This window comes from Lissotriton vulgaris, chromosome 3_2 (genome assembly GCF_964263255.1).
Source record: "Lissotriton vulgaris chromosome 3_2, aLisVul1.2, whole genome shotgun sequence".
NCBI classification, from domain to species: Eukaryota; Metazoa; Chordata; class Amphibia; order Caudata; family Salamandridae; genus Lissotriton; species Lissotriton vulgaris.
Window position 1 is genome coordinate 182,421,559 of NC_141690.1, and position 27,557 is coordinate 182,449,115.

The 27,557-nt window shown below is 46.0% G+C and overlaps 1 protein-coding gene across 1 annotated transcript in view; it reads left to right on the forward strand.

Moving 5' to 3' along the window:
- Positions 1–27,557, forward strand: part of NOP14 (NOP14 nucleolar protein) — a 297,291-nt gene that overhangs the window by 127,980 nt on the left and 141,754 nt on the right. The window contains exons 6-8 of the mRNA XM_086964160.1: positions 650–772; positions 2,258–2,395; positions 10,121–10,445. Coding sequence (XP_086820286.1) covers positions 650–772; positions 2,258–2,395; positions 10,121–10,445 — 586 coding nt within the window. The remainder of the gene's footprint in view (positions 1–649; positions 773–2,257; positions 2,396–10,120; positions 10,446–27,557) is intronic.

The following is a 27,557-nucleotide window of genomic DNA, read 5'->3' on the forward strand; positions in this document are numbered from 1 at the left end:
AGATCAAGCTCCCAGTAAGCTTCAGGTCCTAAAGTATTGCCCAATTCTGAGCCCTGGTAGAGTTGTTTAGTTATCACAATTTTCCTCTGCTCGACTGCTGTAATTTAAAACTCTCAATCAAAAGAGACAAGCACTAAGCAGGAATGCTAGCTCTTCGTCTCTCCCAACTTGTATTCCGACTTGCTGTGTTGTGTGATATTTTTCATTTCATTACTCATTCATTCAACATTTCCAGGATATTCATAATTTTGGGTAAGTACAAACATGTCTGCATACTTCGGTGTTTGTCATAAACTGTCTATAAATTAATATAATTCTCTTATTGGGCTTGGAGGTCTTTATTCTAATAAAAATTGTAAAAGGCTGTTAATAACAGGACTGTTGTGTCCCCTGACAATATTGCCATTTGAAATTTTGACCCAGGAGTGCCCTTTTTTTTTACTCAAGGGTCAGGGCATGTATAAATAAAAGAAACTGATATACATCTGGGAAATGTGTGAACTATTTGGTAAACTATATCTGTTGGAATATACTTTTGTTTATAAACTAGCAATGTATACTTTTACTTCGAACTGTGTCTTGTTGTAGTTATCTATTTGTGGGGGTATCTGATGTATTAATGTGGAGATGCCTTTTCCCACTCTGATAGGTTGATGAATACGACATCCTTGTGCGGGAGCTTGGATTCGAGATGAAAGCACAGCCGTCGGATAGGTTGAAGACACAAGAGGAGCTCGCGAAGGAGGAGGAGGATCGACTTAAGCAGCTAGAGGTACAGTACTGTCTGGGCAGATGGTACTAATGGAACCTCCTTGCACGGCTCTCAAAGCCTGCAGTAAATAAGGGAGCAATGTTTTTTACATTTTATTTCTAATGTTCTTCTCGCTATGCAGCAACATAAACACAATCTTATGTTATGATCCAAAGGAAAACTTCAAAGTATCAGTTAAATATTTACATTACAGATAAGCAGTTAACACCTTAGCTGCGTGTAAACATTTCTCCCCAGTGCTGCGCTGTCCATTAGAACTAGTGCTGAATGGACGTTCAATGGTCGTGCGCAGCACTGGGGAGGTAGCGCTGCTGACGACCATTGGCCGTCAGCAGCACTTAAGGGGTTAATAATACGCATATTGCTGGCTAAGTTCATTTTATGGCCATGGTAATCTGGAGAATGACAGATGGCCTCCTGATAGGTCCAAGCTAAGCTTCCCAGAACTTTTTGTGAGCATTGAGCCCAACCCTTGGGGGTTTGATCTATTTACTCTTTTAGTGAGTAAATGTTTTGCAATTCAGGATACTAGAAAGGGGGCATACTAGAATGATTTTAATAGAAATGTAGTAGCCAAAAGATTGTAGTAAAGAAATGTTGCACCAGCACTGTGATGTTTCATAGATGTGTTGTTCTTAATGTAACTGAACATATTCCAAAATATTTAAGGATGGTTATCGCCTTAAAGGGGGGGATCATGACTTGTGCTTGTTGGGCCTTTCATTTGCAAAATAAATGATTGAATCCCTTTGTGTTCTGCTGCCAGCAAAGACCCAGGTACAGTACTTCAAACACTGAAGTGTTTTTTATGGTGTGTGTCTCATTAAAGTAAGTGGCAAGTGCAGAGAAACAGGAAAAGAAAAGAAATTTACACTTACATTTTGGTGAAAGGATACAAAAGATCCTCAGACCCTTTCCCAAGAAGCAACGTTATCATGAAAAACTGTAATTCACACTTAAATTGGTGTAGTGATAATGGGTGGTCTGGCTCCATTTGCTCACCATTTATTAAGTAAAAATATAAACGAAATATGCAAATGCTACTTTTTGTACTCCACCTATTAGCAGTTGTAATTACAATCCATATTATACACAACATTTGTGTGAGACCTTATTTACTTCTACATATATGTTGTTTAAATTTTGACATGGTATGTAACGACAAACATCCATCGTAAATACTAATGCTAGCCTGCTTTCTGCACCATGTTTTTGACAGTTCTTGTGTAAAGCGCTCTAAGTTTCAGACCGCATTTTTCGTTCTTCTGTTATCATTTACATGTGAATAGTCAAATAGCTGCCGTAACCATATAGTAAACAGAAATTAGCCTTAGTAAACGTGAAAGACTGGGTATAAAACACCAGTGCTGTCCTATGTTTCTGGTGCAACCTATTAAGATTTCTTTGGGAACTTAGTAATAAAAAAGACTACGTTGGAATCTTATGTTTTGCACTAGATTGTTTGTAAAAGTGTTTAAATTACAGGAAGAAAGGCTACGTCGAATGCGTGGGGAAGATGAAGATGACGATCTGACTCTAAAAAAGCCAAAGCATGTTTCTGCGGATGATCTCGTGGACGGATTCATATTGGATAAGGACGACCGGCGCTTATTGTCATACAAGGTGAGGTTTCCTTAGGGTTTCTCAGTTGTTCCAGCATTTACAAACTTAGTTGCCAGTTGTCTTCTGTACAGTGAAACATCGAGCCCCTTTGGTAACCAAATTTGGTTTCTCAATAATTTTTCTGCTTTATTGCTTTGGACTTTTATTGATGAGATTTAACACCTTCAATGCTACAGCAATTCATCCGGATGCTGCACTCCCTTGAATCCCATTGTTCATGACGAGCTCAGCTCGTCATGAGCACACAAGCAGTATACTGCATGACGAGCTGAGCTCGTCATGAGCATGGAAGGTGTTAATGGTAGTATGCTTCCTCCTGTGAGGATACACTAACTCTTCCAGGGTATATTTTTTAGTAAGCAGTGAAGGGAGTAAGTAGTTCTTTCTAGATTGGAGGCTTACATGGTTAGCTTTTGTGTTCTTCAGGCTCATGAATAAGACATCTGGTTTTCTAGTGTACATTTTAAATCTGTAGGTCAAGTTATGAATTTTCTTTTTCGATTTCTCAGAACACCAGCAATACTGTAGCAGACCACCGTTGTACATTAGGTGGACTGCAAAAGAATGGATTATGTCTGTGGTTAGTGGTTAAAAACGGCAGAAGGCCTTTTGTCCTGAGATCTAAAGAATTGCTCTTACTTTAAAGATTGCAGTTGCTATAGAATTGGTTGCTGTCAGAAAGGAGCCAGCAATACAGAGAAGAGTTTCTGGGGAATTGATCTGGTTCTTTCATTACCCAAAAAGATAATGGGTTTCTCCTGGCTGCTGTTTGCAACAAAAATGCAATAGACCTGCCCAGGACTAAGGCAATCAGCCCATATCCACGGATTTCCCAAACGGAAGATGGGATTTGTTCCTAGACTAGCCCTATCATATCCTCCGGAGACATCCTACCATCCCTAAAGAACTTGCTTTCATGCATCCCAAAATGTAAGTATATGGTGCAAGTTATTCAGTAAATCCCCATTCTCCAACTCAGCGTTGGTAAATCTTTGGAAGAATCAAGCTGGGCCGCAGATGGGTTGAAAGTTGAAATACATAAGGTGGTTTAGTGGCATGCTACACTCTCTGATGTGGAACAGTTGTATTTAAAATTGAGACATTAAAGTGATTTAAAAAATAAGGAGAAATTACTCTTACAAAATATGATGAATTTGTTTTTGACCAAAAAAATCTTTTACAGATTAAACAAAACACGTGGTTCGAGGCATGTGGGCTGCTGAATTCATATCTGTGCATAGATCGCCGCCTAGTGTTGGGTCCGGATGATTGCACATTGTTGTCCTGGAAGAGTCTTCGAAGTATCACGAGATAGGTGGCTCCTCCCCTGGACTACAGTGCGCATGGGCATCGACTCCATCCCCAGATTGTTTTTTTCCGCCATTGGGTTCGGATGTGTTTCGGTTCCCTCTGTCGGAATCGATAGTTGTTTAACTTCTTTTACTTGAGACCAAAAGGTCTTTAGGACTCGCGTCGGTATTGTCTATCGTTCGGGATCGTTTGTTTTCATCGACTCCGAGCCAACACTGCCCTTCCGCGTGCTTTCGGCGCGGACGGGCCTGCACGACGCTCCAAACTACTTTCATCATGGAACGAAGTCCATTTAAGAGGTGCCCGGTGTTTGCCTCGAAGTATCCACATATCGACGTGCACCCAGTGTGCAATAAATGCTTGTCGCCAGACCACGACGAGGCCAAGTGTATGGCCTGCTCCAAGTTCCGGTCGAAGAAGACGCTCAAGCTCCGCCGAGCTGCAAGACTGCAGGCCCAGCGATCGGCACCCCCTCCGACGGACATCTTCAACACAGAGGATGTCGGCGACGACACTATCCAGGATTTCATGGAGTCTAACCCGGCGTCGGAGGTCGAGGAAGACTACGACGCGGAAGACGAGGATTTCGATGAAGTCGTCGAGGAGGTAGGGGACGACGACGGGGCCATTGCCACTGTAGAGGATAGCTCGGAAGAGGAGCTTCCTCACACTGACTCCGGGGCCAGCCACCATTCTAAGGCCCAGGCCGAGGGATCGCCTTTGGGCCTTACCCAAAGTCTTGATTCCCGTCCCACGGCTCCGCCTTCCGGCCCGGCCACGGACATTGATACGGCACCACTTACGGTACAGAAACCGAAAGTGATACCATCGGTCTCGACGCCAATCATATCGAAACCGAAAGCGCAAGTCGCACTGGTCGGGTCGAAGGCTTCGGAGGCCTCGGCGCCGAAGAAATCCAAGACTACGGTGTCGAAGCCGAAGGTGAAGATGTCCGACGCGGCCGCGTCGGCGCCGATGTTGGTCGACGCACTTAAAAGTCGCATCGATACCAAGAAGGTCGACGACCATAAGAAGGCCACAAAAAAGCGGCAGGACGACCCCGAGTCTATCACTGCCCCGCTTCCAATCGACAAGGCCAAAGGGGCGGCTGCCTCGGCTCCGAAGACTGCGGCCTCGGTCGCCGGCCCAAAAACTGCTTCAGAAGACTCTCTCGAGCCGGTGCGTCCCTCCGCCTCGCTCACTAAAAAGGTCAACGAGTCCCTTCAGCGTATTAGAGAGGGGACCCCGGCAGTCGAGCCGCAGGGCACTGTGCCGCCCAAGCCTCTCCAGAAACCGGTGAAAACGCCCACGCCGATTCTGTTCACGTTGCCGCCGAAGACGGCGCCGAAGGCTTTCACAGCGAAGCCTGGGGCCGGGGTGCCCTTGAAGTTATCTTCGACGCCGAAGGCATCGTTGGTGGTTCCAAGCCCGCGCCGCCAACCACTGGCAGAAGAAGAGCGTCGAGAAGTGATCGTCGACGCCAACACAGGCAAGCTCTCTCTCCTTAAAAGGAAGATCACCCCTGAACCAGCTTTGGAGCATTTCCAAATCCCACTTAAGAAAAAGATGGACTCTGCTGGTGCCTCTGCCCCTTTGGAGCCTGCATCACCCCAAGGCCATGAACTTTCACCCACTCATTCTAATGTTGAGGAGGGTGATGGTGGCGACGAGGATGAGTATGCCTATCCAGTCTACTCAGACCCAGAGGATGTGACTGAGCCTTGGTCTGCAGTTGGCGACCCTAGGGACCCGCAGTCAGGAAAGGAGCCTCAGCTCTTTTCAGCAAAGACTTCCCCAACTGAGGACTCTGCAGCTTTCAATGCTCTAATCGAAAGAGCGGCAGCCAACCATGACGTCCATCTCCATGCTGACCCAGTAGACGTCGATTTTCTTTTTGACACCTTTTCTGTCGCTGAAAAAACTGTGAAGACTTTGCCAATGCTAAAAGGGGTGTTGAAGCATGCGCCAGAGGTCTTCAAGAAGCCCACCCGAGCAAGAGTCGTCAACCCACGTATTGACAAGAAGTACAAGGCAGCGCCCACTGATTCAACATACATCAAAGGACAGTTGCCTCTGGATTCCTTGGTTGTCTCCAATGCTCGCAAAAGAGCCAACTCACAGACTACGGGTGATGCTCCTCCCCCAGACAAGGAATCAAAAGTATTTGAGGCTTCGGGGAAGCGTGTTGCTGCACAGGCAGCCAACATATGGCGCATATCCAACACACAGGCGCTCCTAGCGCGTTACGACAAGGCACACTACGACACTCTAGAGACCCTCCTACAGCACTTACCAGATCAATATAAGGAAGGAGCGGAAATGTTGATACAGGAGGGGAAGCTTATCACCAATGCTTCAATTAAGTGCGCTCTGGATGTGGCTGACACCGCCTCAAGAGCAATAAACACTAGCGTTCTACTGCGTTGACATGCATGGCTCAGAATATCCGGTTTCAAACCAGACATTCAAACTACCATCCTGAACCAAACTGTCAACCCAGACGACCTGTTTGGCCCAGAAGTTGATACCACCCTCGAGAAAATGAAAAAGGACACCGACACTGCTAAGTCTATAGGTGCCTTGCAGTCCCAGCAGTTTGGGGTGGTTCCTTTCGTCGCTCCAATAATAGAGGCACCTCGAGGGGTCAACAGTCACAGTCGACGCAATTCTATAAGAGTAACACCCAACCCTCCTATACCAACAAGGGTCGGGGTGGATACCGTGGCAACAACGTCAAAGGCAGAGGACGTGGTAATAACAGCTCCAGGTCCTCCACCGCCAACAAACAGTGACGCCTTGTCACTGCCCCCCGACCACGCAACACCGGTCGGGGGGAGACTCCAGCAGTTCCTGCCCGTGTGGAAGTCCATCACCACGGACAGGTGGGTCAGATCTCTTATCCAATACGGTTATTGTATGGAGCTCACATCCATTCCACCCAACATACCCCCAAAGAGCCGTCCTATGTCCGGCGAGCACTTGCACTTGTTGCAGCAGGTAGTCAACGTCATGCTGCAAAAAGGAGCAATAGAGCTCGTGCCCCTGCAGGAAAGAGGTACAGGGGTTTACTCCCTGTACTTTCTGATTCCAAAGGAGGACGGATCCCTCAGGCCCATCCGAGACCTCAGGCCTCTCAACTTTTACATTCTGTCAGAACATTTCCATATGCTCACGCTGCAGCAGGTTCTCCCACTGCTTCAGCAAGGGGACTTCCTGGCAACTCTGGACCTCAAGGATGCGTACTTTCACATTCCACTGCATCCTTCTCACAGAAAGTACCTCAGGTTCACCATTCAAAACCAGCACTACCAGTTCAAGGTTTTGCCTTTTGGGGTCACCACAGCTCCCAGGGTTTTCACAAAGTGCCTGGCGACTGTGGCGGCGCATCTAAGACGTCAAAACATCCACGTCTACCCCTATCTGGACGACTGGCTCATTCAGGCGAAGTCGGCCCAGCTGTGCGCCGCCCACGTGTCCCAAACCATTCACCTTCTGCACGATCTGGGGTTCTCACTGAATTACCCAAAGTCCCATCTCCAGCCCGCTCACATACGGCAGTATCTGGGTGCGACCATAAACACTCTGGCGCCCACAGCACAGCCGAATTCAGTGAGAGTCAACAGCATTCAGACGCTGATCCAAAGATTCAGACCTCAGCACTTGCTTCCAGCAAGAGTGTTCATGCAGTTGATAGGCATGATGGCCTCCTGCATCTCCATAGTCCCACACGCGAGGCTACATCTGCGTCCGCTTCAGGAGTGCTTAGCACGTCAGTGGACTCAGGCTCACGGGCAGTTGAAAGACCTAGTGTTGGTGAGCGGTCGGGCATACAACTCTCTGCATTGGTGGAATCCACGAAACCTTTGCAAGGGCCGACCGTTTCAAGAGCCTGTGCCGCAGATTATCCTGACGACGGACGCTTCTCTCCAGGGATGGGGAGCACATGTACTCCAATACACTGTGCAGGGACTATGGACAACACAGCAAAAGAAGATGCACATCAATGTACTAGAACTGATGGCGATCTTCATGGCCTTAAAGGCATTCAAAGTACATATGTGCAACAAGGTCGTGTTGATCCGGACGGACAACATGACGGCCATGTACTACATTCAGAAACAGGGGGGCACTCACTCTCCGCAGCTGTCTCATCTGGCTCAGAGCATGTGGAAGTGGGCCATTCAGAGGAACATTTTCCTCATGGCAGAGCATCTCCCAGGCAAGGACAATCAGATGGCGGACCTGCTCAGCAGGCACAGCCACCAAATGCACGAGTGGGAGATACATCCATCAGTACTCCAACCGTACTTCCAAAGGTGGGGTCATCCAGAGATAGACCTGTTCGCCACAAGGGAGAACGCAAAATGCCAAAGCTTCGCCGCCAGGTTCCCACACCCTCAGTCGCAGGGCAATGCGATGTGGATGAACTGGTCAGGCAGATTTGCGTACGCTTTTCCCCCAGCACCTCTGATACCGCTGGTGGCGCGCAAGCTCAGGCAGCACTTGATAACTCTCATCCTAGTTGCTCCAACGTGGGCTCGCCAACCATGGTACACCACGTTTCTGGAACTTTCCGTGGTACCGCATCAAAGGCTTCATCTCACACCCAGCCTTCTGACGCAGAGCCATGGCGACATTCAGCACCCAGATCCGCAACAGCTCAACCTGGCGATCTGGCTCCTGAAGTCCTAGAGATTGGCTACCTCAACCTTCCTCCCAATTGCATGGACATCATTCGGGAGGCGAGAAAGCCCACTACTAGAGCATGTTATGCGGCAAAATGGAAGCGGTTTGTCATCTATTGCGCAAACCACAACATTGACCCACTGGATGCTTCCATTCAGAACATCATCTGTTACCTGTTCCATCTATACAAGTGTAATCTAGCATATACTTCCATTCGCATTCACCTGTCTGCGATGGCCGCATACCTCCAAAATAGGCAGCACCTTTCACTTTTCAAAGTGCCTGCCATCAAGGCATTTCTGGAAGGCCTCAAAAGAGTCGTTCCACCACGGACTCCAACAGCTCCAGAATGGAATCTCAATGTGGTTCTTACAAGGCTGATGGGTCCTCCCTTTGAGCCACTACATTCTTGCGAACTTCAGTTCTTAACATGGAAAGTGGCTTTCCTGGTAGCAATTACATCGCTACGGAGGGTTAGTGAGCTGCAAGCCCTCACAATCCAAGAGCCTTTCTTCCAAGTTCATTCAAACAGAGTAGTGCTCCGCACTAACCCTAAATTTCTACCCAAGGTTGTGTCTCAGTTCCACATCAACCAAACCATTGAGTTGCCGGTGTTCTTTCAAAATCCAGAGTCGCTAGCGGAACCGATGCTCCACACCCTTGACGTTAAACGGGCCCTTATGTATTACATTGATAGGACCAAGGATTTTAGAAAGACTAAGCAGCTTTTTGTTGCCTTTGCGCCACATCACAAAGGTTACCCTATTTCCAAGGCTGGTATTACCAGGTGGATCGTGAAATGTATTCAAATCTGCTATGCAAAGGCAAAGCGCACTCTTACAATTCCACCGAGAGCCCACTCCACCAGAAAGTTGGGGGCCTCTATGGCTTTCCTTGGAACCATTCCCTTGGAGGACATATGTAGAGCAGCCACATGGTCTACCACACATACATTTACTAAGCATTACTGTGTAGACGTGCACTCCAAACAGCAAGCGGCTGTAGGGCAGGCTGTTCTCAAGACACTTTTCCAAACTGCTGCAGCTGGCACAGGCGGCCGCCGCTAATGGAGGGACTGCTATGTATTCTATGCACAGATATGAATTCAGCAGCCCACATGCCTCGAACTGCAAATGCTACTTACCAGTATGCATCTGTTCTTGGCATGTAGGGCTGCTGACATTCATAACGCCCGCCCTCCTCCCCGGCGCCTGTAGCAGCTGCAGTGTTCACATATCATTTCATAGCATGGTCATCATTCACTGAGTTTCACTCCATCTTGGCCACAATGGCTAAAAACAATCTGGGGATGGAGTCGATGCCCATGCGCACTGTAGTCCAGGGGAGGAGCCACCTATCTCGTGATACTTCGAAGACTCTTCCAGGACAACAATGTGCAATCATCCGGACCCAACACTAGGCGGCGATCTATGCACAGATATGAATGTCAGCAGCCCTACATGCCAAGAACAGATGCATACTGGTAAGTAGCATTTGCATTTTTTGGCATTGGTCAGCTTGTCATATTTTGCAAATTATTCTGTTATATTGTAGGAACTGTTTTTTAGAGCCGGTTAGTTAACAGTTATCCAGAATACCATGGTGGTTTTGTTTTGATGCTAATCGCACAACTACTACCGGATTGGATTATCCCATAAACACATTATCACAGTACCAGTTACTTCAACGTTGTTCTTGTGTTATACCTATTTTTAAATGTGTTTGCAGGACGGCAAGTTGGAGAACGAACTCCAGGAGCAAGATGAGAATACTATAGAGGAGGGTAGTGAAAATGATGAGGAGGAAACAAAAACAGAGGAGGAAAAATCTGATGATGAGGATGATGATGATGATGATGAGGACGACGATGATGATAGTAATGCTTCCGACCAACACTCGGACATTGAATCAGATATGTATAGTGATGAAGAAGCTGAAGTGATGAAGCCGAACAAGGATGCTCCCAAAGCAAAACCAAAGAAAGTACTGAGTGATGCAGAAAGAAAGGCAGAGATGGAAGCTGCAAAGGCAGAGCTTCCTTACACCTTTACAGGTAAGCGAATAATTGAGTGTCCTCTCTCTCTCTCTCTCTCTCCTTTAAAAAAAAAAAAGACAGGACCATCTGACCATACGTGTTGGATAAGCAGTAATTATGAAAATTAGACAAGGAGTGTGTCCAATAATACATCAGTAGTTTCAGAGAGCGCAATAGACACCTTCCCTCAGTAAATATTTTCCCAGTTTGTACATTGTACTCATATTTCAATGATTTTGGGTGTTTAATTATATAGGGATTATAATGTGTGCATCTGGGTAACTGAAAAATGCACGTCTTGTTTTATGCAAAGCGACTAGACAAAATTTGCCACTTGCAAGAAACAGACCCGAAAGTTATAACCCAAGCTCCTCAATAGAAATCTTGATTTAGGACCTCTTCATTTCTAATGTGTTAAGTTAAACTCAGCCAAATGCTGTAGTTGGCTTTGATGAAGGGGTCTGGGTAACAAGTTATGCTCTTCGTGTCTCTGACCAGTATTTTCTTAATATATACCCACACGCACTAGTAGCACTCGAAAGGGGCAATGGAAGCAGTCACATTCTAAGAAAGTTGCTTGACCTAATTTATTGTTGCCTTTCCTCTTTTCAAATTATATTAATTAATGCTTTCAACTTTGTCAAGGGCTTTCATCTTCAAATTCATGACAGGTTTATCGTTTTGCCTTTGCACCAAGAGGAAAGGAAAGGCATGCATGCAGGCATTGTACTGAACACTGCAGTTTACTTTTAGATCTATAGTTCTTTTTCCATATTCAGTCTATGCAACAATCTCTTTTTGTGCCACTCTCACTTATTGGTAAGCGTTCTTTTTTATAATATGTAAAATATTAGTTTCCAGCACGATTAACGCATTTTGGATATTCTTGACTGACAAGTGGAAATGGAAATGGATGTGCATTTGTAGAGCGCGAATTGCTGCCCGGTGGCGTCCAAGCGCTAGAAGATAGTAGAGGGGACCTCATAGAGTGGCGGACTGGGGATTAGTAGGGAAGATTGAAAAGGAAAGTTTTTAATTGCTTTCGGAATGAGGAATGGTTGGAGTTGGCTCTGAGATGCAGGGGGAGAGCATTCCAGGTCTTGGCTACATTATAGGCGAACGTCCTACCGCCCGACCTGGTCTTTTTTATTCTGAGGGGTGTAGCTAAGAAGGTCTGGCTAGAGCGGAGGTTTCTGGTGGGTAAGTAGTGGGTGACTAGATCCCGTGTGATCAAAGGACCCGAGTCCCAGAAGGCCTGATGAGCAATGCACATGGCTTTGAAGCGGATTCTTTGACGTACTGGCAGCCAATGAAGGTTGACCAGACCGGACCTCACTGATTGTCTGCGAGGGAGTTCGAGCAGTAGACGGGCCGCACAGTTCTGCACTGTCTGAAGTCTGCGTAGGGTGTAGTCTGGGGCGCCAAGGTATAGCATTATTAAAATCCAGGCGGGACTGTATCAAACCCTGTATTGCTACCTGCTTGGCTTCCATAGGGAGGAGAGGCAAGATTTTCTTAAGCATTTTAAGGAGGCCAAAACAGGTTGTAGAAAGTTTTGTGGCTTGAGTCTTAAATGAATGGGAACTGTCCAACCATACCCCAAGGCTCTTGATGTTGTCCTTAGGTGCTGGAGGGGGGCCTAGATCAGAGGGCCACAGGGAGTTGAAGAAGAGGGGGTCGGAGGGGCCCAGAAGCATCAGCTCCGTTTTGTCCCCATTCAGTTTGAGGGATGATAAGGACATCCAGCTTTTTACTTCTTTTAGGCAGTCTCTAAGTCCGCCTGACGCAGGTGGGTTGGCTACCTGCGCCAGTGAGACCACCAACTGTGTGTCGTCTGCGTAAGAGATGATCTTAATCCCAAAACGGCAGACAACATCGGCCAGTGGCCTCATATAGATGTTGAAAAGAGCGGGACTTAAAGAGGAGCCTTGAGGGACTCCGCACCTCAATGGTCTACTGGTGGACACAGCCTCACCGTCAACGACTCGGAAGGATCTGTCCTCCAGGAAGGATTTAAACCAGAGCCAAGCTTTGTTCTTAATTCCGACGCTGGACATACAGTGCAGCAAGGTGTCATTCCTGACCGTGTCGAAGGCTGCGCTGAGATCAAGGAGGATCACTGCCACTGATCCTCCCTGATCCAGGATTTTTCTGGATTCCTCCGTGACCATGAGGAGGGCGGTCTCGGTCCCGTGTTTGGGTCTGAAGCCCGTCTGGGTGGCGTCTAACAATTGGGAGTCTTCTAAGAAATTTAGCGGTGGTTAATGTATACACAACTCTCATTTGATACTTCCTTTGATACAATTTTGGGGCGGGCAGATGGATTTCTTCTGTTGTATTGAGTAAATACCAATGCCCAATCATTTAAAAAGGTTGTGTAATGTTAATCGCATTTAGTATAGCGCAAAACGAATCATCCCTGTATTCTAAGCGTTCGCGCTTTTTTAAATTGCTTCCCCTGTTTTGTATCTTAGTTGTATTTGCCCCAGTTTTAAATGCGCCGTCTTTGCTGCTAAAATCGCCGTTTTCGCACTGCTATTAGAGCGCCTACATGCACTCTAACTTGGTGATCTTCACCGCTGTTTGCCGGGCCATTAGCTGGTTGCTGGTCTTGGGGAAAGCGTGTCGGCCATCTTGGGTGGAGGTTGGGACGTGACTGGCCATTCTAGTTAGTTGTCTAGTGTTCGCCTGGACACACGAGCTCCCTACTTAAGGCGAGTTAGTGTTTTGAGTCGGCCTTGGTCAAGGCTACCTGCATGACGCTGCCCTGCACTTCCCAGCGTTTTTATTAGTATTACAGCCACTGTATTCTAAGCGTTCGCGCTTTTTTAAATTGCTTCCCCTGTTTTGTATCTTAGTTGTATTTGCCCCAGTTTTAAATGCGCCGTCTTTGCTGCTAAAATCGCCGTGGGGAAAGCGTGTCGGCCATCTTGGGTGGAGGTTGGGACGTGACTGGCCATTCTAGTTAGTTGTCTAGTGTTCGCCTGGACACACGAGCTCCCTACTTAATCCTCACATGGAAACGCGCAGCGGTGACGCGCAGCGGGCACGCCGTAATCGCGCCGTAGTCACGCCAGAGTCCAGCCCGTCTGTGCCCGTCTGTGCCCGTCTGTGCCCGTCTGTGCCCGTCTGTGCCCGTCTGTGCCCGTCTGTGCCCGTCTGTGCCCGTCCGGGCCCAGGGCCTGAACCGCTGGCTCTTTTTCCTAAAACGCTGATAACGTACTCCCGAGAGGACATTATGTCGCTGCGCGCTCCTAAAAATCCATCATGTAAGTACATCTATAAGGATTCGTCACCCTACACCGCCTGTAAGACATGCCTTACTATGCAACTAGATAAGGGAAAAAGCACCCTCTTAATGGCGCTGCTTAATTGTAGATCTCTACCGTGTCATGCTTTGGAAATTAATTTCCTGATACAAGATCACGAACTGGACATCCTGTTCCTGATGGAGACTTGGATTGTTGCCAGCTCAGGCGCAGACAAGGTTCAAGCCCTTCCCCCTGGTTTTCTTATATACCATCTTGATAGACCTAAGGGGCGGGGTGGCGGTACTGCCATTATATATAGAGACTAATAGCAAAAAAGGGTTTTGACTCCTATACTCAGCAAGGCTGAGCCAAATGAAACTAAAGAAACAACACACTTGCCAGTGCTGAGAGACTAGTTTTTCAAGACATGTATAAAAAAGCATACATGAAAAATAGCATGGACACTTGCTTTTTGAATTGCAACTTTTGCTTTTAATTTTTCAAGACTATTTTAGTTTTTAGTCGTTTTTCTTTTTGTGCATGGAAATACAAAAACATGAAGAATTATATATACATTTATATACAAACATGAAACAGACAAATTAGTATGTACAGTGATTCAAACAACCTCACATACAACACATTCTTGGCCAACCATTCATACTATACCACATCCATACTAGTCCCGGTGTCAAAAGAAATCCTATATATACAAAACTATCTTATTTGTTGTATTTTAACACTTTTCACAGTTATTTCTCAAGGTTTGAAAAAAGCAAATTAGTTCTGTAATCAGTTGACAAATCAAGTCCAGTGTTGATTCGCACAGATGACCCGGGACCGGGTCGGTCGACGCGTTTCGAACCCTGTGAGTGCCAGGGTTCTCCTCAGGACCAAAAAGTAACTACAAAGCAAAGGGAACAATCATCACTACCAAAGATCTGAGAGATCAACACCTCAAACGCTGATCAGCTAGTCACAGCCTACCTCTACTGTTGGGTCATGGCTCCAACCGTGGTTAAAAGGCAGATGTATTCCAAATTAGGTGGAGCGAAAGGTACTGGAAAACATTAAAGACAAACGAAAAGTGTGCTAAGTATCAATGTTGATGTCACACAAAACCATTCTCACACTCCTCTCTAAGTGTCGGTCTACACGCTTACCTTAGCCGTAATGCGTGCTGGTTTCGGGTCGTGTCCCCGACGAAATGGGCTCTGTCGTGTTATTCGATTCCGGCGCCAAAAAATGCTGAAAAGATCGAAAAACATGTGTAAACCCCAAATTGTTGTGCGGTGCCTCAACGATTGGTGGTCCCCATAGGTGCCATTCTTACCGTGGCCGTGCTCCACGCTGGTACTCTAAACTTTCTATGGTTCGTGATTCTCCGCTCCTTCCCCTTCGAACTCCAGACTGTGAATGAAAGCCAACCGTGCTGTTGGTTATGGGTGTGGTTTGGCTCTGGGGAATTGTGGGAAATGTAGTTCTGTTAGTGTTGTTTTCGAAAACTAGAGGATTTTGGGAGATGTAGTCCTAATTCCAAATTCATGTATTGGGTTTGTAGATTTCGGAGATCTCATTCAAACCGTTGACTGCTGTGTCGTATTTCATAATAAGCAGAGCTTCTCTTTGATTAAGCTGTGTTTCCAAGTTGCCCCCTCTCGGATCATTTTCAATTTTTGACAGGACCGTCCACTTTAGTTTGTTTTTGTCGTGGTTCTTGGCCAGCCAATGGTGTACTAAGGGCGCATTTTCGACTTCTCTGCGTAGTCTGGATTTGTGCTGAGTGATGCGTTGCCTGACCTCTTGTGTTGTTTTACCAATATATAACTTTGGACAGGGGCACAATATCGCGTAAACGACATTCCTAGTCTTGCAGTTTGTGAAGACTTCATGCTTCCAATTGATATTATTGAATGAGAACACCGTTTCCTCTATAGTTTCGGGACAACAGATGCAAGTACCACATTTGTGGTGTCCGGTTGTAGGAGGAAAACCAAATAGACTTCTTAGAGTTGGGCCTTTTTCTACAGGTAGGGCTGCCCTCACAATGTGGTTTGCAACACTCCTTTCTTTCTTATATGCAAACAAAGGTGGATTTCTGAAATCCTCATGTAGATCTTTAACCAGATGCCAATTTGATGTTATCAATTTTTTAAGTTGGTTCGCCGCAGGACAGAAAGTAGACACGCAAACCACTCGGTTTTGTTCCATTCTTGTTTTCTTTTGCATTAATGTTTCTCGTGGCGTCCACCATGCTCTTTTGAGAGAATTCTTTAGTAGTTTTTTTGGGTATCCTCTTAGGAGAAGCCTCTCCTTCAATAAATTCGCATGCTCAAAATAGTCTTCTTTCCGTGAGCAATTCCGGCGAATCCTGAGGAATTGTCCAAAGGGTAGATTTTGTTTCAAGCTACGCGGGTGATTGCTAGAGTACAACAGTGCTTTGTTTCTATCCGTCGTTTTTCTAAACAAAGTAGTCTCAAGGTTTCCATTGCAGGGTTCAATTTTCACATCCAAGAATGTTATCGATTTATTCGATGATGTGCAATTGAATTTTATGTCATGTGTGCGTGAGTTTAACCATTCAACAAATTGATTGAGGGTTTCAGGGTCGCCAGTCCAGATGAGAAACACGTCATCTATATATCGCATATAGTGTGAAATCCGGTCTCTAAAGGGGTTGTCATTGTAGATGAACTTACTTTCGTATAGTCCCATGTACATTACAGCAAGTTCCGGGGCAAATGGGCACCCCATGGCTACTCCCTTTATCTGGAAGAAAAATTCGGAGTCGAAAGTGAAAAAATTCTTTTGTAATGCAAAGGATGCCAGTTCCAAAATAAATTCGGAGGGTACTTGAAATGGTCTATCGCGTGTATCCAGAAAGAATAACAGTGTTTCGAGAGCTTGATCTTGTGGGATCTGCGTATACAATGAAACGACGTCTAGCGTCACCATTAGTTGTGTGCTGTCATCAAAGGTTATAGTCTCAATCTTTTGGAGAAAGCAGACTTTTCTTCCAGATAAAGGGAGTAGCCATGGGGTGCCCATTTGCCCCGGAACTTGCTGTAATGTACATGGGACTATACGAAAGTAAGTTCATCTACAATGACAACCCCTTTAGAGACCGGATTTCACACTATATGCGATATATAGATGACGTGTTTCTCATCTGGACTGGCGACCCTGAAACCCTCAATCAATTTGTTGAATGGTTAAACTCACGCACACATGACATAAAATTCAATTGCACATCATCGAATAAATCGATAACATTCTTGGATGTGAAAATTGAACCCTGCAATGGAAACCTTGAGACTACTTTGTTTAGAAAAACGACGGATAGAAACGAAGCACTGTTGTACTCTAGCAATCACCCGCGTAGCTTGAAACAAAATCTACCCTTTGGACAATTTCTCAGGATTCGTCGGAATTGCTCACGGAAAGAAGACTATTTTGAGTATGCGAATTTATTGAAGGAGAGGCTTCTCCTAAGAGGATACCCAAAAAAACTACTAAAGAATTCTCTCAAAAGAGCATGGTGGACGCCACGAGAAACATTAATGCAAAAGAAAACAAGAATGGAACAAAACCGAGTGGTTTGCGTGTCTACTTTCTGTCCTGCGGCGAACCAACTTAAAAAATTGATAAAATCAAATTGGCATCTGGTTAAAGATCTACATGAGGATTTCAGAAATCCACCTTTGTTTGCATATAAGAAAGAAAGGAGTGTTGCAAACCACATTGTGTGGGCAGCCCTACCTGTAGAAAAAGGCCCAACTCTAAGAAGTCTATTTGGTTTTCCTCCAACAACCGGACACCACAAATGTGGTACTTGCATCTGTTGTCCCGAAACTATAGAGGAGACGGTGTTCTCATTCAATAATATCAATTGGAAGCATGAAGTCTTCACAAACTGCAAGACTAGGAATGTTGTTTACGCGATATTGTACCCCTGTCCAAAGTTATATATTGGTAAAACAACACAAGAGGTCAGGCAACGCATCACTCAGCACAAATCCAGACTACGCAGAGAAGTCGAAAATGCGCCCTTAGTACACCATTGGCTGGCCAAGAACCACGACAAAAACAAACTAAAGTGGACGGTCCTGTCAAAAATTGAAAATGATCCGAGATGGGGCAACTTGGAAACACGGCTTAATCAAAGAGAAGCTCTGCTTATTATGAAATACGACACAGCAGTCAACGGTTTGAATGAGATCTCCGAAATCTACAAACCCAATACATGAATTTGGAATTAGGACTACATCTCCCAAAATCCTCTAGTTTTCGAAAACACTAACAGAACTACATTTCCCACAATTCCCCAGAGCCAAACCACACCCATAACCAACAGCACGGTTGGCTTTCATTCACAGTCTGGAGTTCGAAGGGGAAGGAGCGGAGAATCACGAACCATAGAAAGTTTAGAGTACCAGCGTGGAGCACGGCCATGGTAAGAATGGCACCTATGGGGACCACCAATCGTTGACGTACCGCACAACAATTTTGGGTTTACACATGTTTTTCGATCTTTTCAGCATTTTTTGGCGCCGGAATCGAATAACACGACAGAGCCCGTTTCGTCGGGGACACAACCCGAAACTAGCACGCATTACGGCTAAGGTAAGCGTGTAGACCGACACTTAGAGAGGAGTGTGAGAATGGTTTTGTGTGACATCAACATTGATACTTAGCACACTTTTCGTTTGTCTTTAATGTTTTCCAGTACCTTTCGCTTCACCTAATTTGGATTACATCTGCCTTTTAACCACGGTTGGAGCCATGACCCAACAGTAGAGGTAGGCTGTGACTAGCTGATCAGCGTTTGAGGTGTTGATCTCTCAGATCTTTGGTAGTGATGATTGTTCCCTTTGCTTTGTAGTTACTTTTTGGTCCTGAGGAGAACCCTGGCACTCACAGGGTTCGAAACGCGTCGACCGACCCGGTCCCGGGTCATCTGTGCGAATCAACACTGGACTTGATTTGTCAACTGATTACAGAACTAATTTGCTTTTTTCAAACCTTGAGAAATAACTGTGAAAAGTGTTAAAATACAACAAATAAGATCGTTTTGTATATATAGGATTTCTTTTGACACCGGGACTAGTATGGATGTGGTATAGTATGAATGGTTGGCCAAGAATGTGTTGTATGTGAGGTTGTTTGAATCACTGTACATACTAATTTGTCTGTTTCATGTTTGTATATAAATGTATATATAATTCTTCATGTTTTTGTATTTCCATGCACAAAAAGAAAAACGACTAAAAACTAAAAGAGTCTTGAAAAATTAAAAGCAAAAGTTGCAATTCAAAAAGCAAGTGTCCATGCTATTTTTCATGTATGCTTTTTTTATACATGTCTTGAAAAACTAGTCTCTCAGCACTGGCAAATGTGTTGTTTCTTTATTATATATAGAGACACATTGGTGTGTAAGGCGCAGAACAGTGACGTATTGGACTGTGAGAGCTGTCAGTTCTCTTTACAGGTGTCTCCTACGGTGACTGTGTCAGGCATCTTGATCTATCGCCCACCAGGAGTGTTGGGGAGTTTTGTTGCCTCTCTGATGGAAACAGTCACGCAGTTGGCTTCCGCGACAACTAATTTTATGCTGCTTGGAGATTTGAATCTCCATTTTAACGATCCAACGGATTCTGTGGCGGCGGATCTGCTGAGTGATCTGAAAGCTTATAATCTTATCCTAAAAAACCTGGGACCCTCCCACTCCAAGGGTCGCCTTCTTGATCCTATTTTCTCAAATATTCCGTATCTTACAGCTCTGCCCGCCTGTCCGTTGCCTTGGACTGACCATTTCCTGGTTCAGGTCAGTCTGCAGGTTGACCCGAGAGCGGCTCCCTCTCCGAGAGTTTGTACTCTGGAGAGAGCTTGGTCCAGGCTATCAGTTAACTGGATTGCGAGACTTGAGAGCTCATGCCCCCCGGTAGCAGCGGATCCGGTTACAGCTGATACAGATTTTGAGCTGTGGATAACCAACTCCCTGGACGTCATTCTCCCCAAAAAAAGAGTAGCAAAGAGGGGTAAAAGGTTGGGTTCCGCCCCTTGGTATTCGCCGGACTTGCGCATCCTTAGGAAAGGATGCAAGAGGCTGGAGAGAACTTGGAGAAAAAACTGGGAGGTGGCAAGCCGGGATGAATATCGCACTGCAATAAGAACATATAAAAACGCCCTTTGCAGTGCTAAGGCGCAATTCTTTGAAGAAAGGATAAAAAGTGCCTCTAATTCTTCGAGAGAGACCTTTACAGTGGTAAAGGAAATCCTCAAAATCCCGGAGCCCCCACCAACTCAGGATATTTTTGCTGAGAAGTGTAGAGAGCTAGCAGAATTTTTCCATCTAAAAATTGAAAACATCATAGCTGCCCTGCCCCAAGTCGTACAGGTTGCACAGATAGGCAATCAGATAGCAGGAGAAGGCCCCCGCCTGGATACCTTCGGTCCAATCCCTATAGCTGAGGTCGCAAAGGAGCTAAGATCCATGAAGAGTGGTTCACCAGAGGATCCAGCTCCAATGAGATTTTTGAAACAGGCAACATCTGTGGTTGCAGCTCCTATAGCGAACCTGATTAATGCATCACTTACCCAGGGTGTGGCGCCGCCGAGCTGAAAAAGAGCGGTTGTAAAGGCTCTTCTGAAGAAACCCAATCTGGATTCGTCAGATTTGGCTAACTTCAGGCCCATCTCTCTGCTGCCGGGTCTTGGTAAGATCGCTGAAAGACTGGTTAATCGACAACTATCCGTCTTTCTGGAATCCAATGGCTTGCTGAGAGACTCTCAAACCGGCTTTCGGCCAGGACAGGGCACAGCCACCGCCTTCTTGGCAGTTGTTGAGGAAGCAAGGAGCATTTTGGATTCAGGAGGGTCAGTGGCAGTGATCCTCCTGGACCTCAGTGCTGCCTTTGACACTGTAAACCATCAAGTGTTGATCCAACGGCTGTCCAATGTGGGGGTCACAGGAGTGGCGTTGCAATGGCTTAGGTCGTTTCTGCATGGCCGTACCCATCAGGTCTGGGAAGGCAGCGAGAAGTCTCCATCTATCCCCCTCCAGTGTGGTGTGCCACAGGGCTCCTCGTTGAGCCCTACGTTGTTTAACGTCAATATGGCCCCCCTGGAGGATGTGGTGGCCCCTTTTGGGATAAAAATTATCAGCTATGCTGACGATACCCAGCTGGTGGTCGCATTGTCTCAACTGGAGAAGAACCCAGATGCGCTGCGCCTATGCCTGACCAATGTACACACCTGGATGTGTGAATCGTCGCTTAAACTAAACCGTTCCAAGACGGAGATAATGCTGTTAGGGCACAAGACTCCCTCTCTCCCCTTGACCGTTTGGCCCAGCTGTCTGGGGGAGCTCCCCAGCCCCAAGCAAGAGATCAAGAGCTTGGGAGTCTGGTTGGAGCAGGATCTCTCCTTTAAAACTCAGGCCAAGAAAACGGCGGGGGTTTGCTTTGGGCTTCTTCGTTCAGCCCGTAAAGTCCTGCCCCTCCTCCCCTTGCCATCGAGGAGGTTACTCATCCAGGGGTTAATTATCTCCAGGCTTGATTACTGCAACGCCATATTCCTTGGTGCTCCGGAAGCCACGCTCAGTAAGCTGCAGCAGGTGCAAAATGCTGCGGCTAGGCTGCTGACTAACACATCAAGGAGACAATCAGCTAAGCCCGCCTTGGAAGCGTTGCATTGGCTCCTGGTGAGAGAGAGGGTCAAGTTTAAGGCTCTCTGTACGGCCCACAAGATTCTTCAAGGGAAAGGACCCCCTTCTTTGAGGAAGCTAGTGGTGCCTTACAAACCCAACAGAGCTCTTCGCTCTGATCAAAAACTTTAGCTACAAGTCCCCAGAGTCCACAAAGCTCGCACTGGAGGCAGAAGATTCTCGGTGCATAGAGCCACCCTTTGGAATTCGCTCCCTATGCAACTGCGTCGTGAGACTTGCATCCTTCGTTTTCGGAAGTCTCTGAAAACGCACCCTTTCCCATCTTAACACGCTGGATAGCTTCGCATCGGTCTGACGGACTCCTTGATAAGCGCTGGGATGCCCAAGGGTAACCACGCGCTATATAAGACTCAAATAAAATAAATAAATAAATAAAAATAAATAAGGGATAGCTCAGCGCTCCCCTAATACAGGCAAGCAACACCAAAGGAAGTAGACCATTCAGCTTTAAATAGCCATGTTTTTATACTTTTGTGAACTTTCCAAATACCAAGCATAGTCTAATATGCAAAGGTCGTTTGTTTCTTAGATCTTAACAGTCTGGTTATGTTGTGTTGTCTGAGCTTATTTTGCAGGCAAGATGGGCCATTCCCATTTAGTGACGTATGAGTTAGCCTATCTTGAAGATGATCCTTTCCCTAATGGTAAGCCAGTGCAAAAAGTTCAGAATTGGGGCAGAAGAGAATCTAGGTGTGTTCTGTACCACTTGTAGTTTGGACAGCTGCATCTAATTTGCAGCAGCCAATAAAGCATTGTCCTAGTAGGAATCCCTTGTGATTAAGGCTTGCACAAGAGTTTTTCTGGAAGATGGAGTGAGCCAAGGAAATTTGTTTTTCAGTAGTTGCCTGGTGGCAAAGCAGGTTCCCCAAATATTAGAAACATGCTCTTGCATAGAGAGAGTGAGATCCAATGTTATGCTCAAGTTTTTTACTACTTGATTTGGGACGGGGCTGGCCCCAACGCAGGAGGCCACCAATCTGACTTCCATAATTCCTGAGCTTTACCAAATAAGAGTAACTTCGTTTTTTCTCCACTCAGTTGAAGACAGTTACTAGACATCCAGAGAGCTATCTTCCTCATTCGGTCGGGTCAAAAGTGGGTTTTGACCCCGTCTAGGTCCTGAAAAAAGAAGATGACCAGTTGTGTGTCATCTGCATATAAGTTTGCCTCAGAATCACATGCCTTGATGATGTGTGCAAGAGGGGCAACATAAACGTTAAATAACATAGGGCTAAGTGTGGATCCCTGTGGTATATCAATCTGCATAGTGTAGCCATTTGAGCACCTTGCCATAAACCCCACTGCCGTGCAGCCTGCGAATGAGAATCCCATGGGAGATCATATTGAAAGCCGCTGTGAAGTCTAAAAGTACTGTCATCGCTGGAGTGCCTGCATCCAGGGACGGGTCTAATGGTGTCAGTGACAGCGACCAGCTCTGTCTCTGTGCCGTGGCATGCTCTCGTGACATCGAGGAGCCTGTATTTTTCCAGAAAGGCAGAGAGTTGCATATTACCTGGGTCCAAATTTGTTTTTTAAAGATGGGAGTGACTTGAGTAGTTTTCCATGCAATGGGTACTGTGGCTAGGTCCATGGAGAGGTAAAAGAGGGACATAATGGAAGGAGCAATTAAGCTGGAAATGTTCACCATAATGCTAGGTGTACACATGTCCAATGGGAATCCTGATTTGGTTTATTTGAGCAGCCCCGTGGTCTGCTCTAGGGTGCATGGTAAGAAGCTCTTCAGGTGCCCTTCGGAGAGAGAAGATAGAAATCCAGAGTGCTTCTTTCTCCTGAAAGAAATTGCCTAATGTGCCGCTCAATTCTTGAGAAATCAGGATGTCACACGTACAAGCATGTGGTTTAATAAAATGGTTAAATGTTTTAAAGAGTGCTTTTGTAGACTTTCCTGCCTGCTTGATTTTCATTGTAATGAAATCTCTCCGTGCAGTTTTAATATTATGATGATGGATCTTAAGTGGTGGTTTTAGTGCTACTTTATCTGAGAGAGATTTAGTCTTACGTCATCGCCTTTCAAGATATTTACACCTAGACTTTTCTAGTTTCAAAACAGTCGAGAACCAAGGCGGATTGTTTCTTCTGGGAGTAGCTGATTGCTTTTTAGGTCTCGCCTGCCTATGCGCTTGTGCATTGCTGGCGAGAGATATAGAGGCTAAACCAAGCTCTGAAACCATCGCTATTTAATATAGTGCATGTGGTGCTCGTGCACGCGCTTGCCCAAGCCTCCTGCCTCCTAGAGCTTGGCTTCACTTCAAAGGGATCCGCTCCCCCGCCCCCTGCTTCACACTTTTCACGGTCGCCAGGGCATGTCTCGCATTTCTCCCCCCGCCCCCCCCCCCCTTAATTATTCACCCCTGCTGTTGCTGGCCACGGCCTCCCCACAGCAATGCCAAGAGCTTGTTTTGTCAATTTTTATTTGTTTAAGTTGGTGTCCTTTACAAAAACTGGCTTCAGTTCCACACACAGTTTATATCCGCCTCGCATTTGTAGAAACTGTATTTTTTCATTGTTATTTTATGGACCTCGGCCGCGCTGTGTAAAACATGAGGAGCAGCGCCGGTACGGAGGATGCAGGAGCCAAACTGTGCTGAGTTTTGTTCCGATCTGGGCTATTTTTCTCCGGCCAGCCCTCGTTCCTGCTGCGTCCTTCCTGAGCTTGGGCTGGGGCTCAGGCTCTCCAGGAGCACTAATGCTTTCAGGCGGCTCATTTTCAGTTCACCTCCCGCTCGGAGTCATTTGTCACTTTGAAGCCTGGATGTTTGTTTCTGCTCAATCATATGTTCTCCTTCGCGGCTCCCTTCTCTGCCACGGGCTCCGTCTGCACTCTCCTCTGCTCACTGGATGATGGAGGGTCACAGGCAGCCCGAGTAGCTCAAGCCTGTGTCTCTCTCTACCTCAAGTGATCGCTGCTCTCATTCAAAGTAGGCTGCGGAACGAGCCTTACATCTCGGAGTCAGTTTTGCTAGGATCCACTTTTTTAAATCTCTTCCCCAATGGCCCCTCTGCCCCCCCCCCCCTTCCTCCACCACACCCAGATTGTCAGGTAGTAATTTTCAACAATATCCGGCAATGTGTGCTACACCCAGCCAGAGAAGTGTGGCTCAATGGTTAGAGCAGCAGACCCTGATGCAGAGGTCTAGCCCGGGACCAGGGTTCAATTCCCCGCCTCGGCGGGTCTTGGGCTCAAAATTCAACGGACCTGATGAATCTCGCCTCGGTGCCTATTCCAATCATAGAGTCCCACTCTGCAACTCTGGGCAATAGCTTGCTTAATCTCCACAACCGCCCCCTCAACTCTAAGGATGCCTGGCCTTCACCCTGGGGGTGCCCAGGAGTGGACGCCTCACAGGGAAAGCCAGGACGGGTTCCACAGCGGTATTCGTACAAGCGCCTTGAGACCCTTGCGGGTGAGTAGTGCACTATACAAGTATCAATTTACATTTACATTACATTTACATTTACATTACTGAAAAGGATCCGACCAACCTGGGCTGCAGGGGGGTCCAACTTCTTTGGAGCAATGCTGTTTCTTTTTATTCAGTGAGTAAAAACAGCAACGGGCTATCTTGTTTTCACTGCCGCTACTTGGACGGCCCTTTCAATAACATTCCCTGACCAAGTAGGCCCTCCTTGCTTTCTGTTTTTCGCATTTATGGTCCACACTCCTCTGATTCTGTGACTACATCATTTGCTTCCTCTCTCTAATCGACTCTGCTCAGAGGAAGCCGCATTCACGGTATTCAAAAGTATTTGGCCGTAAGGTCAGTGTGTAATTAGCCTCCAGTCTCAGCCTGCTACTGCTCCAGCCTCCCCTTCTTTTCCTGTCCCCCCTATTTTCACTGCTGCTCTGTGGAGGGCCTGGTGCAGAGGTTATATTGTAATCTTTTAGTTGTTTATTGCTGAATTTGAGAGATTAAGTGGTACTTAACAGTTGAAATCTTGCCAAAACAGTGTTAACGCATACAATTGACACAATAATTGAAAAAAAATACTATCACAAAATCTTCCTCATTATCACATAATTTTCCCTTTCTTGCTACATAATTTAGTCAACCCTGCCGCATGATTCCATTGCCCTACTATGCCGGGACACCTCATTTCATGTGTATTCTTATTTTGGGAGTTGTTTACTTCGTTCACTGCCAGTGTCTTAAAATGGGAGATTGCATAGGCGTACACGATTAAAACTTGCTTCTGCAAACACTATGTTCCCGTCACTTAAGTACTTGTAATGCAATTACAGTAGGTTCATTCTTAGCCTGGTCTGAAAGACTAGAACCTACTGTATTACTGTATGTTTCTCAGAGAATGTGCAAGAATGTGAGTGCTCTGGAACCTGCAGTGCTGCCATTTGTGTTCTTGAGAGCCCTAGATCAAAAGCACTCTAGAACCTGCAGTGTTGCTCTATGCTTGAGAAAGAGCACGTGATAATAAGCACTCTGGAACATATAGTACTGCTACCTGTGTGCTTTGGAAAGCTAGTGTTCATCCCACATTCTCTCCTATTCTGCCTGTGTTTCATCGCCAGAGGTCCTGTTTAGCTATATGCCATCTGCTTCTGTTTGTTTTCTAGTTTCTTTTCACTACCTTCATGCTCGCTTGCTCTTTGAGTTATTTTTCCCGCAGTTGTCGGTCATTCATATATTTTCATTACTTCACTCACATTTTATTCCTTTGATTTTTACTTCTTTATTTTTAAAAAAAAGTTTTGCTGCTTGTTTACCCCATTTATGTTGTTTTTCTTTTATGATTATTTGCGTCGCCACAGCCTTGATCACATTATATATATATCTCCCTGACGTTATCCCCACTTCTCTACCATTCTCTTTTCTCTATCACGCTCTTGCCTGTCCACCTCTGTTTCTCCACCACCCCTGCTCCCATAATGTGGCCACTTTCTTTTCCTGATCTCCTCTTTCGCCTAACCTCTCACTGCCTTTTCACCTGCCTTTCTCCCCGTTTCAACCCTGCATTGCTTCTCTGCCCGCCTCTATCAATTTATTTTCTCCTTGGCTTTTCTACGTTTCATGGTCTCAATCTCTGTGCCTCTCTCCAGAATGCCAACCCCCTCGTTCTTTTTATGTCTCACTCCCCACAGTCACTGCCTGCCTCCGCTTTTCGTTGCCAAAACACAGTTTGCTCTCAAGTATCCATTTCCATTCTAGCAACCAGCTACTGGCTGTACTAGAGTAACGTTTTATTAGAAATCACACAGCAATTCGTTTAATAAAACCGTGGGGAAATGTCACTAGCTCAGCCATTTTAATTCCAGGCTGTGTGTTTATCCTGGCCCTACTAAGAACTTTTAACTGGCCTGTCCGGCTTCACGGAGGTCCCCCAAACAGCCCTTTCTTGCATTGGCTTAGGGGGGGGTTGGGTATACACACTACTTAATAACTATGAAGTGCATGTGCTCTCTGGAGGGCCTGCCTGCACTCTCTACCTACATCAGAAGGTGAGATGGCCTGTCTCACTCTATTTGCGTTACATTGGCTGCCTTCTCATTGGACAAACAATACCACTCAGTGCCACATAATTACACTCCACATAATTACACTGCACTCAAATGCAACATACACTCCAAATACCACTCAGTGCCACATAATTACACGCCACAAAATTACACTGCACTCAATGCAACATACACTCCAAATCCCACTCGGTGCCACATAATTACACAGCACTCAATGCAACATACACTCCATATACCACTTAGTGCAACATAATTACACGCCACATAATTACACTGCACTCAATGCAACATACACTCCAAATACCACTCAGTGCCACATAGTTACACGCCACATCATCACACTGCACTCCATGCAACATACACTCCAAATACCACTCAGTACCACATAATTACATGCCACATAATTACACTCTACTGAATGCAACACACACTCCACACAATACCACTCAGTGCCACATAATTATATGCTACATAATTACACTGCACTCAATGCAACATACACTCCAAACAAAACCACTCAGTGCCACATAATTACACGCCACACAATTACACTCTACTGAATACAACATATACTCCACACAATACCACTCAGTGCCACATAATTATATGCTACATAATTACACTTCGCTCAACGCAACATACACTCCAAATACCACTCAGTG